At 31.8% G+C, this 18,449-nt stretch overlaps 2 protein-coding genes across 2 annotated transcripts; both read right to left on the bottom strand.

Annotated features, from left to right (window-relative positions):
* Window positions 1–874: 874 nt before the first annotated feature.
* Window positions 875–1,516, bottom strand: LOC124941632. The gene has a single exon (XM_047481977.1). It carries the CDS (start codon window positions 1,514–1,516, stop codon window positions 875–877), a length of 642 nt encoding a protein of 213 aa, XP_047337933.1.
* A 428-nt stretch (window positions 1,517–1,944) lies between these two features.
* On the bottom strand, window positions 1,945–4,493 carry LOC124941633. Its single transcript, XM_047481978.1, has 6 exons — window positions 4,293–4,493; window positions 3,576–4,238; window positions 3,069–3,377; window positions 2,733–2,818; window positions 2,591–2,662; window positions 1,945–2,506 (listed from the first exon to the last, which is right to left on the bottom strand). Exons 1-6 carry the CDS (start codon window positions 4,491–4,493, stop codon window positions 1,945–1,947), a joined length of 1,893 nt encoding a protein of 630 aa, XP_047337934.1.
* Window positions 4,494–18,449: the final 13,956 nt, after the last annotated feature.

Below are 18,449 nucleotides of genomic sequence, written 5' to 3' on the forward strand. Positions count from 1 at the left end.
GTGAGATGATGTGCATGGATCAAATGCAAATATATGGCACTCGGGGAAAGAAAACAATCTATTGTTATACTTCTCTTTTAACCGTTGATTGAGATCCGTAAAATCTTAGTACATAGAAGAATTTTCTTTCATCTTCTCCTACATGTATTCAAACAAAAATTACAAATTAATTTATATTACTACTATTGAAAAAGAAAACAAACAACATCTTCTTCTACCTGTATTCTACCCTTTGGATTCATTTAACAAGGGCACTGCTAGTTTATCTTCAATGTCCCTTGACATATCAAAAGAATAAACTAAGAGTTTGTTCCCATGAGATTTATTTAAAAAATATTTATTTTGGTGATTTTATGAAACATGTTCTTTTTGATAAAATAAATAAATAATGATAATTTTTTAATAAAAAGAAATTTTTTAATATTTTTCTTAATAAATTAAGTGATTTGATTAATAAAATTAATGATAAATTAATGTTTAATTATGATTAATTTATAAAAAAAAACACTAAGTGTTTGTTGAAATAATTTAGTTTGATAAATTTACAAGATATTATATAATATAAAATTATTATTATTTAAATAAAAATAAAATTATATTTTAATATTTAATAGATAAGAGAAAGTATTATAGTTTATTTACATAATTTAATTGTCTTGATCAAATTAGGAAAAAATATGTATAAAAGAAATTAAAGTTATATTTTTTTTTTGGAAAACGACTTAATGTAATTTTATTAAAATCTCAAAACGGGAAAGAAAACGGACATAGTTTCCTCTAACTTTCTAACAAACCTAGAAAGTTGGAATAAAGTTCAAGAATCAAACAATTCTAACAAAGCAACATACATGACTTACAAACAAAACATAAAGAACTATCTAGCCTTAAAACATTTAAAAGATGTGACTTCATCATAATTGACTTTCCATTCGTGACAAAGGACCCATTTACGCTCGCATTTAGGAACTCGTTTCCACGTTCTAATTAGCGCACCACAATCAAATACAATGTCGCTCCACACATGGTAACCGTTTCGACGAACTCTACCAAAGACTTTAGTATTTCTCTTAGCCAACAAATGATAAACAATGACAGCAAACCCACACTTAAAGACGTTAGCATAAAATTTACTACCTTTAGATAAGACTTGGACAGCAACTTTTATATCCTCCCTGGACCCCGGCAAGCTCACAATTCCCATGGCTAAAGTGAAAATATTCCAAATAGATTTAGCAAAAAAATAGCCACCCAAAAGATGATCAATGGACTCCGCAAACCCACTACAGAGAACACAATTGGCTTCCAAAATATCCATATAAGCAAGAATACGATCACGGGTACTAAGTCTACCACGGAAAGCCAACCAAAGAATAAACCGGTGTCTCAGAATGATTTTCGAGGACCACACAAGTGAAGCCCAACTTACAATTTGACCTTTTTTCCGAATAACGTTCCAAATCGCACTTGACTTAATTTTCCCATTTTCTTCCGCTTTCCACAAGTGCACATCAGCCATATTACAAATATTGAGACCGTTCAAATGATCAATAGCTTTTTTGCCTTCCAAGACTCTAGTAATAACCGAAACCCAAAGCCCGCTATGAATGTTATGGAGCGTGGCAGCCGCACAATCCGTCCGGATCCTTAGGCCTCGGAATTCATCTCTATTAATCAATGGTTTTTTTTCGAACCATGGGTCGTGCCAAAACAGAGTGCCACACCCATCACCAATTCGGATGTCAAATATCGAACCAATGCTGTTTTTGAGCTTCAATATCTTCTTTAATGACCAAGCCTTGTCGTCGGTAATTTTGCACGTTCATATGTTCATTTCACGTTTCATAAACCGGGAGTGCACCCATTTGACCCATAAGGAATCCTGCTTAGATTATAAGGCCCATAAATGCTTGTAAGTAACGGCATGATTCCATTCGACACAATTCTTCAAACCCACACCTCCTTCATCCTTAGGTTTACACACATCAGTCCACTTGACTTTTTTCCCCCACGGCCATGAGTGCCCCAAATGAAGTCCCGTAATAATGTATCAAGCTCCTGCATCACCTTCTTAGGAAGAACAATTTGTTGAGACCAATACCCGATAAGCCCCATTACCACGCTGCCCACCAATTCAATTCTTCCCGCATAAGATAACTTCTTGGTAGCCCAACCCATAATCACGTTTTTGACCTTCTCAATAAGTGGCCTGCAATGTACTACATGAATCTGCCTTACCGTAAGTAGAATCCCCAAGTAACGGACCGAAAACGACCCTTCAGAGATGCCCATGATGTCTTGTATCCTTGCCTTTATTTCGTCATTAACACCGCCATAGAACGCTGCACTTTTTTCCTCATTAATCAATAAACATGTAACATCATAAAAGAAGTTAATAGCATCTTTTATAGTTTTAACGGTATCAACATCGGCACGTGTAGTCGTCAGCAAAACAAAGGTGAGTAATCTTCTCCTCCTCGTAGAAAGGGTGGAAAGTGTAATGACGGTTCTTTCAGAATGTCGTTAAGACACTCTCAAAGAACTCCATGATCAACACAAAGATAAAAGAAGAGAGAGGGTCACCCTGTCTCACGCCACTTTCGCCTTTGAAGTAGCCAACGTGCGCTCCATTGACACACACAACGAAACGGGAGGTAGAAACGCACTGCATAATTCATTCAATGAAGATTCTAGGGAAGCCCAAGACGACAAGAAAATCATTGATAGTTTCCCACTTGACGAAATCAAAAGCTTTGCGAATGTCAATTTTAAACGCACCCTGAGGCGAGATCCTCTTTTTCCCATAACCTTTAAGAATGTTCTGCATTAAGAGAATGTTATGCGATAGACCTACCGGGTATAAATGCATATTGACCTAGACTAACAATGCTAGAAATCACTTTTTGAAACCGTTTTGCAAGTATTTTTGAAATGATTTTATAAACAACGTTACAACATGAAATTGGTCGGAAGTCTTGTATTTTTTCAGGCACGAAACTTTTGGGAATGAGGTTCAAAATAGTTAGATTCCATTTCTTTAGCATTTTACGATTCCTAAAAAACTCTAAAACCCCCTCTGTAATGTCATGACCAACAATGTCCCAATTTACTTTGAAAAACTCCGCGTTAAACCCATCTGGACCGGGACTTTTGTTACCATTAATATTAGTCAGGGCCTTCCAAACCTCCTCTCTCGAGACAACCCTAATAAGATCACGACTATCATCAACAGAAATCCTCTTGTCAACAATCTGATAGAGCGTATTAAGATGACTATACTGCTGCCCAGCCTTAGTACCCATAAGACCCTGATAATATTGGACAGCCAAATCCTGAATCTGATCCTGGCCTTGCACAAAATCTGCATTGTCTTTTTGAGCCTATGGACATTGTTTCTAAGGTTCCTAGAAGAGCATTTCCGATAAAAGAAGGTCGTGTTCTTATCCCAGAGAGAAATCCAATTATGTCTCGATTTTTGTTTACCGAAGCTTTCCTCCATTAAGCTGAGCTTTCTGAAAGAATTAAGGACAGACTTTTCTTCCTCTCAAAGATTGTCATCAGCATCATTTCCAAAGAACCTCATCAAGAACCTCTCTAGCAGCCATTACCCTCTTAGAAATGTTGCTAAATTTTCTGCGATCAAACTTAACAAGCTGATTCTTAAGGAGCCTTAAATTTTCAGAAACCATGAACATATTGGAACCATCAACCTGCGTACTCCAAACCTCATTAAGGATGCTTTTGAAGTTGCTTTTATCCATCCAAAAATTGAAGAACTTGAACGTGTGTCTCATCTTCTTATCCTTCTCCCAAAAAAGCTTGATCGGACAATGGTCAGAGATTCCCGGGTTAAGGACATGGATATGACTCATCGGGTATTTGACAGCCCAACTCGCATTGATAAGACCCCTATCGATTCTGCTCCTTCTGATATGCTCATCACCTCTCATCGAGGACCAAGTGAAGAAGTTGCCAGAATTGGTTGGCTCAACACAACCAATGTCACGAATGCAATCATTAAAATCAATCATGTCATGAATGAAATCAGAATCCGGACTTCTCTCATTTTCAGCCATAGTAACATTAAAATCCCCCAAAACTGCCCATGGGTCTTTATCATCAATTCTATCTTTTAGACATCTCCATAATAGACTTCTGTCTGTGATCGAATTAATACCGTAGACAATAGCTAACCGAAAAGAATTATCATCAATCTTGCTTTTAGCTTCAACCATAATAACCTAATTAGAAGTATAGAGCATTTTGACATCAACCACTTCAACATTCCAAGCAACCCAAATACTATCGGTTCTATTATTAGAGTTATGTAACAAGCCCCATTTACTGTCCATACAAAGACATTTGATTCTATCAACATTGCGATCCTTCACCTTGGTTTCAAGAATTCCCAAGATAGTAAGCTTCTGATCATCAATAATTTTACGAATTTCCTTGCTTTTGATGGGATCGTTAATGTCCCGTATATTCCATGTCATAATATTCATAAAGTGATATGCAAGTTAGATTCATGAATTTCATTGTCATCATGGTTAACAAGTTGCCTAGCCATTTCATAATCCCTTCCAACGCTGCTATCATTTTCTGAAAACCTATAAGCATCACTATCTTGGCTGTCCTCAATTGTCATCGATTGATTAGCTTCAAGATTGGGGCAGTAAATGGGCATTGAATCATTCTCGTTAGGAACTAGTAACTCAACATTATTGTGCTTACAATTATCAATCAATATAATTTAACTCTGTTTACCTTCAATATCAGTGTCATAGATCCCTACTAATCCAGAACCAATATCACCCAAACCTGCTGTACCTGAATTTTCCCAACCGACCAAAGCAGCCTCAGAAGTCACCAACCCAGAATTAGCTAATGATGACCCAACAGACCCACCAAACTTATCATAACCATCAGACCCATTAAATCCTGCAACAACTGAACAAGAAAGACCAGCCAACCCAACCACAAGGGTTGCAAAACTAGGAACAACCATCGCAGACTATTTTGCCAAGGATAACCCTTCCTCAGACCCTGCATAATCAAACTCTGTTGGAACTGAAAGCCCGACCAGACTTGCAACGGATACAACCAACCCAGATATTAACGTTTTATACCGACCCGACTCAAGCCTTGCTAAATTAGAGTATACAACATGACCTTCATCAGTAGTTTTATTATTACCCAGCACATGTTGAAGCCCAACTCTACAGATTTTTTTATCATCACCAGAATGTACACTCTGATACCCCCAATATTATTTCCAACCCAACCAAGCACTCTAAGCCGACGATCAGCACATTCCTCGAACCTTTGAATATCCTGACCGCAGCCATGACTTAGAATTGTATTAGGGTTTTGATTACCGTATTTAAGATTGGAATCAATGTGAGTTCCTGGAATAAGTTGACACAAACCATCTCTCATTGTAAAATCAAACTCAGTACCCAAGAAGTTAGGTCTAGGACCAATGTCAGGGCTAAGAAGTCTACGGTCCAATTTACTTGTGAGGAGAATAGTGCTGCAGGAACTAAGAGACTTTTGATTGGAGCAAGAATGTTCTTTTTCATGACTGAGATTAGGAATCAGATCCTTATCCCTATCACCCTGATTGGGGGATTTATGACCTTTCACTAAAAGCTCACCATTCTGCATAGTATTATTATAATTCTTTGGAAAAATATCATGATCATGGATGTAAGGGGTGGTTGAGCAAGAATTCCCACGGTCTTGATCAAGAACACAGTCCTAACCTGAGATGACAAGGTCCTGATCAGAGATGACATTGTCCATACCTGGATTGACACAGTCTTGATCAGCAATGATACGGTCCCGACCTGGGATGACAAGGTCCTGATCAGAGATGACATTGTCCAGACCTGGGATGACTCGGTCCTGACCAGCAATGACATTGTCCTGACCTGGGATTACATAGTCCTGACCTGAGATGACAAGGTCCTGACCTGGAATGACACAGTCCTTGTTAGGGATGACATAGTCTTGACCTGAGTTGACACAGTCCTGACCCTGAGCGAATAACATTACATATTGTTCAATTTCCTGTCTAACACCAAGATTCTGATTCTGATCCAGCAATCCAACTCGTTTCTGCACCCAGACCTATTTCAACTTTCTCTTCTTTTTCATTATTAACCCATGACTTTTCTTAACCTCCTGTAGGAGAGATAAATTGCAAACCTTTTCATCAGATAGATTGCTAGCCATCATATTGTTAGCTTCCAAGCTCTCATTACACTTCCCATGGTAACTTGGGGAAAAAGCCAGCATACTCTTATCCTGAAAAGCAGTATCACCATTAATACCCTTAACTCTATTACTCGCCATAACCGTTTGACAATCTTTTTCTGCTTCTCAATCCATTTGTATGTCCCTGATCCTTTTTTCCTAAAATTACTCATTGCCTTGACATCAAGACAAACAAACTTTCCAGATTTTAGAAACCAACTCGTATTATCACATTGCCCAGACTGATGAGCAAGAGGCTTAGGGTCAGCAACAACGTTTCTATTGTTTAGACCAACTACTGGGGTGGGAACACTGGAATTGGGAGGATTACTAGTGTTTGGAGAACAAGTATTATTGACAGGACAATTCTTAATAGAGTGGGTAAAAGTGTTGCACCTAATACAGCGATTCAGCCTCCATTCGTATTGCACACCAATGGTATAAGAGGAACCCAACCTATCTTGTAGTTCAAGCTTCATGGGAAGGTGGCTGCTTGGATGAATTTCAACACTCACTCTGGCAATGGATGCTCGTTCATATCCTTCCATTGCTGGGTCAAACATAAGAGGCTTCCCAAGCATTCCTGCAATATATGCAAGACCTGTAGGATTGCAAATGTGTGGAGAAATATTTTTGAGTTTGACCCAGATTTTCTCCAACTCATGAGGTTTACAATTTGTGTTGAGCTTTTCACACCACTTATATATCTTGAATCTCTGACTTTTGATAAATGTATACTCAGCATTAATGATTCCCTGCAACTCACTGCCATTGCGGAAGGATAGAAAGTAAAACCCAAAATCATTAACAGTGACCTTCTCAAGACCAGCTTTCTCCCATAGTTCCAAAAGAGTATTTTTAACAACATTGAATGGGATCTTAGTATTGCCCATAAAATGACCAACAAGGACAAAATCCCAAGTTTTGACACAAACTTCTTCAATTTCTGGCGGGAGTTTGAACTTATATGGCTGATCAAGGGTAATCACAACCAATGAAGAAGTATCAACACTGAATTTACCCTTTTAAGGGTCAGGCGTGGCAGTTCTGTTCCATATGTTACCTTCCAGCCAGGATCTTCCAGGATTACTTCTAACTGAATATACTTGGGCTTTAGGACATTTAGAAGCTTCCTTAATTAAATCAACCGACCATTTAACAACAATATCATACTGACTCTTATCAAACAAATTTCAATCCTGTAAATAATGGACATTGAACTGGATATTCAGCTGTTCTAAACGGTCCTTAGCCATCATGATTTCCTGTCTTCTAGCCTCGAGCGATAACTTTCTTATCTGATTACGAAGCCCAGATAGATTTGCTATCTCATTTTTTTTCATCAACCAAGCTTGAGGAATTTCATTAGAGATAGGCTAAGGAGGAGCACGAGGATTACTAACATTAGAAGAAATAGGACTGGCGTTAGTGGAAATAGCACCAGAACTCTCATTGGGATCAAAACCTTTCTTTTGCATAGTACTAGCCTTTTCAGCCCACCTGACCCTCCTACCGTTATTGGCAGATCCAACTCTTTTAAGAATATCGGCATTAGGATCTGGTTCCTTTAACATTATTACTTGTCATTTCAATATAAAGGTTGGATACATCGTCCATATTCTTATATGATGTTTATACTTTGATTACACACAAAAATAAGTAGAACTACTTATATGATTAAATTCCATATGATAGATCATCCCTTTAATACGAAAAATATTTGATTTTAAAAAGTAATATTTTTAATATGAAATAAAATATAGTATTATTTTTTGGTTTTAAAGGAAAGGAAACACGTGACAGCTAATTCTGTCCTATTGATAAATTTCAGGTAGGTTGACCTTAAACCTAGATTGTCCCAATTTAGACACAAACCCTTAAACTAGCTTAGGTGTTTTTTTGGATATCCTAAATTTCCGTGGCAACTTGTTTCGGCGGCTGCGAGAAACCCTAGCCAGAAGTCGAACCCCCTTCTTTCGGCGGCTGCCATTTGAGAAATTAACCCTAGCTCGATCTCCCTTGTTTTGGCGGCTGCCCATTTGAGAAACCCTAGCTCGATCCCCTTGTTTCGGTGGCTGTCCATTTGAGAAACCCTAGCTCGATCCCCTTTGTTTTCGGCGGCTGCCCATTTGAGAAACCCTGGCTCGACCCCCCATTTTCTTCTCGTTCGTTGTTTGACTTCTCGCTGCTCTAGATCCATCAGAGTCTATCTATCAAAGGAAGCTTCTAGAAATTAAACTATATATATATACTTAATAAGATTTTTTCTTTTTGTATGTGGTTTTCTTTCAAGAAATCAATAGGATAATCTAAACATAATAACATTCTTATATTGAGTGCTTACAAATAATTTCATATTCGATTCAAATTGAAAGCACCTATTCGAAAGTAGAGTCATAATTATAACGAGCGGTTGTATAAGCATCTCCATCTGGATAAAAAAAAAATTAATAAGTTAAATGATTCATAGACTTTGTTTGAGGAAGATTATTCAGATTTTTTAAAAACGATTAAAACAAGATTATTCAGATTGATTCAACTTCTCCGGCAATTTTTTCAAAAAACATTCATTCAAAATAATAATTAAAATTTTATCTTAGTATTAACATCGATCTAATACTTTTTTTAATGGATAGTTTCTTTTTCGTTTAAAATGTCAAAATGTTTATCTTAAAAATTGCAATAATTTATTATACGGTCATGTTACACATTTTCTAGGTGAGTTTTATTAAAAAAATTGTAAAATAAACGCATGAGATAATAAAAATTGAACCAATAATTTTATGACATTAAAATTTGATGAGATATAATTTGAGAGTTACAGTCTAAAGTCATAATATTTTGTACGATTTAACAAATAATCTACCACTTTTATTAAATTAAAATAAGAAAGTAGGTATACATAGGATCAAAGTTTCAATCAGAGTGACCTCAGTGACTTCCATAAAGAGGAAGACGAGATAAATCGAAACGAAAGAAATGAAATATTTAACAAAAACATTTATATAAATTTAAAAATATAATGTTACCTAGAGATGTGATAGCATAAATATATAAAACAAGAATGAGATAGAATATTTTGCTAACGCTCTCAATTATCTAAATCTACGCGGTTTGAGATAGATCGAGTCTATAACTCTACTAATAACAAGTGAAAACGAAGATAGAGAACTCTCGGAGAGGCGGCGCTAAACTAGGGTACGATGAGAGAAAGAAAGCGTATAGAGAGGCGCCGCACATCTACTAGGGTATGATTTAGAAATGTGAGAAGATGAATGCTATTTATAGAACCCTAATTGGAGTTAAGGCCTTGTTTGTTTATAGAATTAATTTAATTTACTAGTTTTATATATTGGTTTGTAATTATTATATTTAATAAATTTAAAGTGGAGTTAAATATAATATTTACAACTTTTATAGAACAAAGTTATCAACAAACCTATTTTCTAATATTTTCTCAATCTCCAAATATAATATTTTTACCCTTTTTATATAATACATTATTTTCATTTCACTTTTCATATTTTATCTCCCAACATTTTAACTTCTTTTTTTAAAAAAAAAAATCACCTTAGTCCCCCAACTTCAATTTAGAATTAAATTAACCTAAAATTATTGTTTTTAATTGATTTTGGTCCTGACTTCAATTTGGAATTAAATTAACTTAAAATCATTGTTTTTAAATGAATTTGATCTTAAGTTTTTTTAACAATTATGTCCCCAACTTTGGTTTAAAGTAAAACCGTCTCAAATAATTGAAATTATTTTACTTTATTTTTTTATACTTCTTCCTAAATGTTACCATTTCTCTAATGTTTATTTTTTTATATGTAATTTCTTATTTCAATTAAATGACTTTCATTATGATAACAAACTAATCAAAACTGAACCTATATATGTAAAGTTATTTATTTATTTCTTTGAAACTTTGTTTAAGGATTTAATTATAAAATGAGAGTTTAACTAGTAACTACCATCCTATCTATATTTTTAAACATTTAAAAATAAAATAACATATTAAAAAAATCTTTAAAAAAGCATGTTAACTAGTGGTGAACTATATATCCTTCTATTTAAATCTTAGTAGCAACACATTATTTATTCTTATTTAATTTTGTATAAATATTTTTGATAAAGATAAAACAAGTTACTCTATTATTCTAGGATAAAATTAGTTAATTAGTATATATATATATAAAAGATTTTATTTATGTTATTAAAATGTTAAATTTCAATGTTAGTTCTCTTAACTAAAAAAATGTTAAATGTTAAATTTTATTATTGTTATGTATTAATTAATTTATTTTTCTTTTTTACAAAAAATCATTTTGCAAAACGATAAATCATGATATTAAAATAAAAAACGACACTTAATAAGTTATCGAACTCGTAAATCATCGAGAAGAACGATTAACTCCTCGACAGACTCTACTGGTTTTCTAAACTAATCTCAGAAAGCTTCGTAATAATAATATTATGAATGATACGTATTTAACGACTACGAACATTGAAAATTTGACGATTTCTCTCCAACTAGTTAATCCACCAAAAAATAATTGAGATGGTAACCCAACTATATAGGTCTGTATATCAGTCACATCAATTCAAACTTCTCAGCAAGTATCCAAAGACTCGAGCATCACCAAATAAATCTTAGTAATACTTCAAAAAAAACTTCAAATGCTAATCACCCCTCGACAATATTAAAGTAAATGAGTAGTCGATTTAACATTTTCGTGGTACATAAGACTAACCATAATACATCATTTTTCATTCACATATAATCTGTTAGAATTCCACCATTAATAACGTTATATTCAATAAACGAGATATTGGTTGGAATTTTTTCCCCCAAAATTTTTCAAAACAAATTAAAATTATATAAAATTATCTTAATGAACAACTAGTAGTTATGCCCACATGAAAAATTACTTTTTATTTCTGATCCGGGTTTATTATCAGAGTTGGTTATCATGATGCCGACCCTGATAAGCCTAGCAATCCCTGGGATAGGGAAGTCCACTCCTTAGGGCAGCCCATTTATTAAAATAAACAAGATATTTCTAGTATTTTTTAAACATAATTAGATTTAGCCTAATCATTAGATCTAACTTCACTAAAACTTTTTTTCCTTCATTTTTTTAGCTGTCAAAATTGACGTTTTTTTAGGCTGGGGCAGCCCAATACTCTGGGCCGTTATTGATAATGATCCTCACCGTAACAATCATCCCGTTTAATTAAAGTATTTTTTTTAAAAAAAAAATTGAACCTAAAATTCATTATTTATTATGTACGATTTTTTTTTCCTTAAACTAATTTTGTGAGTTGTATTAATTAGTGAACATGAATTATAAAATTTATAAAATATTATTTAAAATTTAAAAAAATTATTTAAAATTTTAATTTATTTTAATTTTTGAGAAACAGAAGATACCGAACTAATGACACTAATTTTCAGTTGGGTAGGTTAGGCCTCTCCTATCCAGGCCCGGCCCAAGGAGAGGATCCTCCGTGTGATTGCATTTAACATTAAACTTGTTATCTTTGGCTTTTTATTTAAAAACTAGTAAAAATTCAATGAGACATTATTCTTCCTTTAACTTAGGTCGGATTTAGTGAAATCAAATATAGGATAAATGACTTTGGTTACTTGAGTTATTTTAATTGGCAGTTATTTTTTAATTTATTTTATCAAAAATTTAAAAAATTGACCACTTTTTTTTTATATGGTGGGACCTTCTGTTACATTTTATTTCTCTTTATTTTTTCATTTTATTATTTATTATATATTAAAATATTTTAACTTAATTTTATAAAATTTAAATTTTTAAATATGAGAGAAAATTTTAATCAATTAAAAATTCAAATAACCCAACCTCAAACAAGTTTTTAAGAAAAAATAGTCGTCTTTATATTATTTTGGAATTGTATCTCAATTTTATAATAAAATATTAAATTTGTAGTTGAACTTTTAATGAGAAAATAAAAAAAAAATATATTTATTTTAGGGCAAATTACTTTGACGGCACTTTAAGTAATATCTGATCACTCACTTTTAGCCCTCATATTAATATTCAAAACAAATCGTCCCTTCAACTTTTAGAAAGTTCACCAATACATTTTTTTGTCAATTTTTGGTTAAACATAACTGTTTAAACTTAATTTTTTTTATATATTATCTTTAATCTTAATTATTATATATATATATAATTATTAAATCTCTCTCTTTTTATATATATATATATATATATATATATATATATATATATATATATATATATATATATATATATATTATCATTAATTTTTATTTTGATATAATTATTAAATCTCTTTTATATATAGATAATATATATATATATATTATATATATAAAACAAAATTTAAAAATAATTTATATATATTATCTTTAATTATTAAATTTTATATATAGAATATATATTTTAAAAAATAATTTGAGGTTTAATATTAATGGTGACCTTCCAACTACTCTATTAATTTTAATTTTCAAATTAATTTTTAAAATATATATTATATAAATTAATGTTTAAAGATAATAATATATAAAATCACCAATAATGAATAAAAAACTTTCAAAAATAATTTGCACAATTACCAAATTATAGTATATATAAGTCATTCATGAATTAAAATAGGAAAAAAAAAATTAAAAATCCAACATTCAAAACACCATTCATCCCTTTATTTCTAAAATTTGGAAAATTTTAGAAAGAAAAATCCTCACAGATTCTAGAATATTCTAATTGAAATAATGTCTCACTTAATTTATTTTCGGTAAACATCAAGGCATATTAAATTCGGTAAAATCTAGTGACTCCATGTTGCCATCATCAAATATAGTGCTGTCATATTTTCCTTCATCGTCGCTGTCCAATTCTTTCACATTCGAAGTAATTCGATTCTGGTATCTTCTACTACGAAGAATGAACACGTTAAAATAATAACTTACCACGTTTTCCCAATTTTGTTTGGAAATAACTTTAACATGAATTTCATAGTTAATGAATTACTTCGTTTTACTATATTGTTGAAATTTTGTTCTTGCATTCTTGTCCAAGAAAGAGAAACATCCTCACCCATTCTATCAAACTTCCAATCATAGAACAATGAACCAATTTGGCGTTTTAGTTCCACCCTCTTCTCCGCCGAAACTTGGTGCAGAAAATTGAACTGGTTGTTCACATTCACATGTTTCACCCCTCCCTTTACCAACGACAGAATAAGTATCAAATTCAATTTCGGGCACACAATATATGTTGCCTAGCCATTTTGGGTCGGATGTGTTATCGGAGTAGGTGCATTGAGTCAGCTCAAACATTTGAGTTTGATAGAGCGTGCCGATACGCTTGCCTTGGTCTTTCAGATTAATCAAATTAGGAGTATCTTCCTTTTTAGTAGGATATGTCCTTGTTCTTCTAAGTTTTGAAAACTCTTTTTAGACGTCCTGACGTGATTAACAACTCTGCTGTGAGATGATGTGCATGGATCATATGCAAATATATGGCACTCGGGAAAGAAAACAATCTATTGCTATACTTCTCTTTTAACCGTTGATTGAGATCCGTAAAATCTTCGCGTACATAGAAGAATTTATTTTCACCTTCTTCTACATATATTTAAACAAAAATTACAAATTAATTTATATTGAAAAATGTATATACAAACCTAGCTACTAGTATATGTAGAAAGAGAGAAAATATATTCTTTGTTGATGTTTTTTTTAGATTATTATTCGGAGTATTTATAGTTTTGATTGTGATATACAAATTGGAATATCATAGTAAATATAGATTTTTTATAAGAACGAAGCTAATAGATTATAAATATTTTCATGGTTACATTTCTAAGTTTGGGTTGTGGAGGTCTAATAATTTGATCTGGTATTTATAGCCTATTTCCTAATGGATTTGGGATGTTACATTACTAAATAGACATTTTGTTTTTAATTTAATTTTTTTTTGTAGTCCACCAAAAGTTGGTGAAACCCAATTAAAATATGTACAATAAAACAAGTTATAACAGAAGTTGATAAACTGTAAAAAAAAAAAACATCACAATACATTCATTTAAATAAAGAATGAATGTGTGCTTATTAAGGGACATGTCTAAATATATATTCCTTACAAATGGATTGGGAATTATGAACAATTACAAATGGGATAAAATTATTAATCTCTAAAGTCATAACAAATAATTCACAATTACTGGGTCATTATTATTCTAAGAGGCATATATTTAAACAAAACCAGTTTATCATAAAGGATCGGAGCATATATGTCCCATCAAACTTTTTGTTTGAATCATTGTTTTCAATTATTTGTAATGATATGTTATCTATTTGTATAAAGTTTGTTTTCTTACACACAAAAAAAATTGAATATAAAATATTATTAACAAGAAAAGATTCACTACAAAAATATTATTCACTACACTTTAATCATGTTCTTTTAATTAATTAGATGAATAATCCATTGATCCAATCCACTAGACTAATAAATAATAATATCTTACCTTTTCATATTTAATTCATGAACAAAATGATGATGTTAAGGAAGACTATTTTGTTTCCATTGAAAAAGATTATTATTTTCAAACTATATGATCATCCAAATTGGAATATTTGTCACTAATTAATTTTTGTGTCACTTCTGGATTTTTAAAAGTAGCCTTTAATTTCATTTATGTAAAAACAAATTGTCTCAACATTTAATCTATTTTAAAAATATAAACTGAATTGTGATTGTTAATTGAAAATTAATTAAATGTTGAATACTATATTTTATCGAATAATTAATTAGCTAAGTATGAAAAATAAATATTGAACTATGATTTAATGGTTAAGGTACTAGTTTAAGACATTATAGATTATGGGTTTATCCCTAGCTTAAGAGCCATTTTAGTTACATTAGTTAGATAGTCTCTCTTTGGTTAAAAATTATATATATATATATTAAATATTGATAAGAATCGTTTAATTAAAACGATAAAGAGATTTTTTCTTGTGGATCCTCATATTCTATTCTTTTTATGATTTTTTTTTAAAATATATATAATACAATCACGTTATTCAATAAGTTATCGAGCTCGTAAATATTTCAGAAGAACGATTAACTCTTAACTGAAGAATATTTCCAAAACGAATTTAAGAAAATGTCTTAATATAATTATGAATGATACGCATCGAATGAGGTTCGACGGTTTCTCTCGAACTTGATAGTCCATTAAAAAACAATTGATCATATAATAATTCAAATATGCATGTCTGTTATATTAGATTCATCAATCCAAACTTCTCATCAACACCCAAAAACTTGAGCATTGTCTAGTGAATCCCACTAAAACTCCATAAAAAAACTCCAGATACTAAAGACCCCAACAAAAGTAAGTGAATTCTCGATTCAACGTTATCGTTATAACACATACGACAACAACTTATCATAATTCAACATTTTTTATGCACATATTATCTGTAAAAATTCCACGGTGAATAACGTTTTATTTAAAGAACAAGATGTTTGATGAAATTTTTTACTCCAAACAAATTTGCATGTTCTATTTGGCTGAGATTTAAAATTCTCTTGAAACCTGTTTTAGTGTGATCGGATAACTGCATTAAAGTAGCCTCTTGCATTAGAAAATTGACTAAAATTGCCACTTTAAAAATAAATTACATTAAAAAAGGAAAAAAAACAATAGACATTGACAAATTTAAACAAGTTAATGGAACAAATTACCGCAATTTCACGCGTAACGAACTGTTTCTATGACTTGTGAACAATGAATATTTGTAGTGGTCAATGTTTTCAGCACAATCAATTACACTAATTAATATTCTCATATTAATTAATACACTACACTTTTTGAAAAAACTCCACATACAAATTTAAGATATATTTATTTAAATATTGTAACAAATTAGGCGGATGATACTAGGGACGTAAATTGAGCGGATTGGGGGTGAAAAATGTGTTTATTATTTCTGCTACATTATATTTCGGGGATTTTTTTCGGTTTTAAGAAATTCCACCGGGACCGTGATACCAAATTCTCTAAAAAAAAAAAAAATACAAATTTTTTTTGATAAAATTATATAAACAGAATTTTTAATATTATATATATCGTAACATATTAAAAATTTATATAATTATAAATATTTTTTTATATAAAATATGTAAAATAAATAAATATATTATTGATGTTATATATATTCAATTGTGTTTATTAATATTCAGGACATAATCGGGGTGAGATCAGGACGAACTCGAGACAAATGATACAAACAGCATCTCCACCACATCTCTTATCAACTACAGGTCAAACCGAACCATATAATTGACTTCACTAGATACTACACAGTCGCATGCTATGAAATTTTGCTAATCATTTTTCATTTAAAGTGTTTATTTTAATGTGTATATCTAAATTAAATCTAATTTATAATCGAGCTCAAAATTGAAGTTATACTATTTATTTTGGGTGTAAACAAAATATATATATATATATATATATATTTTGTATTTAAACATATATATAAGGTAAAAATCAAAGTAAATAACTTTTCACTTTTATTAAAATAAATTAAGTGGGAAAATTGAGATACACAATATCGAACAAAACATTAGGAGTAGAATATAACTTTTATTTTTTAAATATCGGTTATTAAACAACTATTTTTGTTATAAGTTTAGTAATTTAGTTGTGTGAATTTAAGAAAACAAATCAAATTAATTGACAAATAAAAAACAAGCCAACTTTTCTTAAATAAAAGTCAAACCTCAAGCTCCAACTCAATTTGTCAAATTGTGGCTTGTTTGACCAAAGGAAAGTACCTTTAAAGTTTGAAATAAAATAAAGCATTTGTAAAATAAATAAATAAATGACTCCAAACAGACCCTTTCTGGAATAAGGGCATGTTTGATGGGATTAATTATAAATTTCGTTCAGTAAAAAAAAACTCTTCCTTTTTTCTTTCCTTTTCTCACTAATAACATGAGATCTTGTTTGATAGAAAATGACTATAATACCCTTATACTTATTTGGTAGAGTTTTCATAAAAACTCAAACAAAATTAGTAATTTGATTCATATTTGATGGGCATTTCCGCCATTTCAGCATGAATAAACCATGACCCGCATGGCCGGCTAATTTGGCCATTATATATGAACAACAGATGAACCATTTGATGCCAAATGATAAAAGGTTGGATCTTTCCATTACAAAACAAGCTTGATCAATTCAAGAACAGAGAGAAAGAGAAAGAGAAAGAGATCCACCACCCACCATTTGAACTTCTTGGAAATCAAACCCGACCATCTCCGGTGGTATACCAATTCAAAAATCAGCACCAGCTGCCCTGGTTCTAAACCAGATCGATCCATTGAAGAAGCTGCATCTGATCTTCCAATATATTCCCAAATTCCCAAATCCCCAATGGTGAATCACAATTTCCCTGTCGTTTTCATTCTGCTCATATCTCTTAGTCTCATGAATCAAGATTCCGACTGTCGGCCAATCCGAAAACCATCATCATCATCATCGGAGCAAATGGTAAAAACCCAATTTGATTTTCATAGTTTGATTCCATCAACAACAAAAGCTGACCCAATCTATGGAGCATCAAAACGAAACATTCCAGCCGGACCAAACCCACTTCACAACAGATAAGTTTTGACCGGATCAAGACCCTTCTCTGTTCTTCTTCTCTAATCTCTATACTTCCCAATATCATCATGTAATTAAGAATATGCAATCAAACAAAACATTTAATAAAAATCATTAACATAAATTGTTATTGTTTTGACAAAGAAACATAAAACTGCTTGTTGCAACTCTTGAATGCAGGGGCAACAACTGTTATTTTAGCCTGAGGAATAGTTATAGTAGAATTACGTAGGCATTCTGTCATGCTACTTGCTATTGTTTTTGTTAAAATCGGTTCTGGGCAGAAAACAACCGTGTAGTTAGTTCCAGCCGGGCAAGTGAAAGTACTTGTTTGGTCGTGTTTCGGGTAACTATAAGCATCCGGACATCTATTCTTAAAGAATCCCGAAAGTTTGGTTGGTTCACAGCTACTATTTGAACTAGTGCAGCAATATTGGTCGGTCTTGAATACTCCACACGGGTTATTGCATCCGCCTGGTGCTTGTAGGGCGATCGGGCACTGCCCAATGATG

The sequence above is a fragment of the Impatiens glandulifera genome, chromosome 6, assembly GCF_907164915.1.
Source record: "Impatiens glandulifera chromosome 6, dImpGla2.1, whole genome shotgun sequence".
Classification (NCBI taxonomy): Eukaryota; Viridiplantae; Streptophyta; class Magnoliopsida; order Ericales; family Balsaminaceae; genus Impatiens; species Impatiens glandulifera.

Excerpts from the sequence above, each read along its gene's own strand:
- LOC124941632 (XM_047481977.1), bottom strand. The coding sequence starts at position 1,516 with ATGGCTGATGTGCACTTGTGGAAAGCGGAAGAAAATGGGAAAATTAAG.
- LOC124941633 (XM_047481978.1), bottom strand. The coding sequence starts at position 4,493 with ATGACATGGAATATACGGGACATTAACGATCCCATCAAAAGCAAGGAA. Across the intron at positions 2,819-3,068 it reads GTCATGACATTACAGAGGGG|AACATTCTTAAAGGTTATGG; the intron begins GTTTTAGAGTTT and ends CTCTTAATGCAG. Across the intron at positions 2,663-2,732 it reads AAAGCTTTTGATTTCGTCAA|TGCGTTTCTACCTCCCGTTT; the intron begins GTGGGAAACTAT and ends TGAATTATGCAG.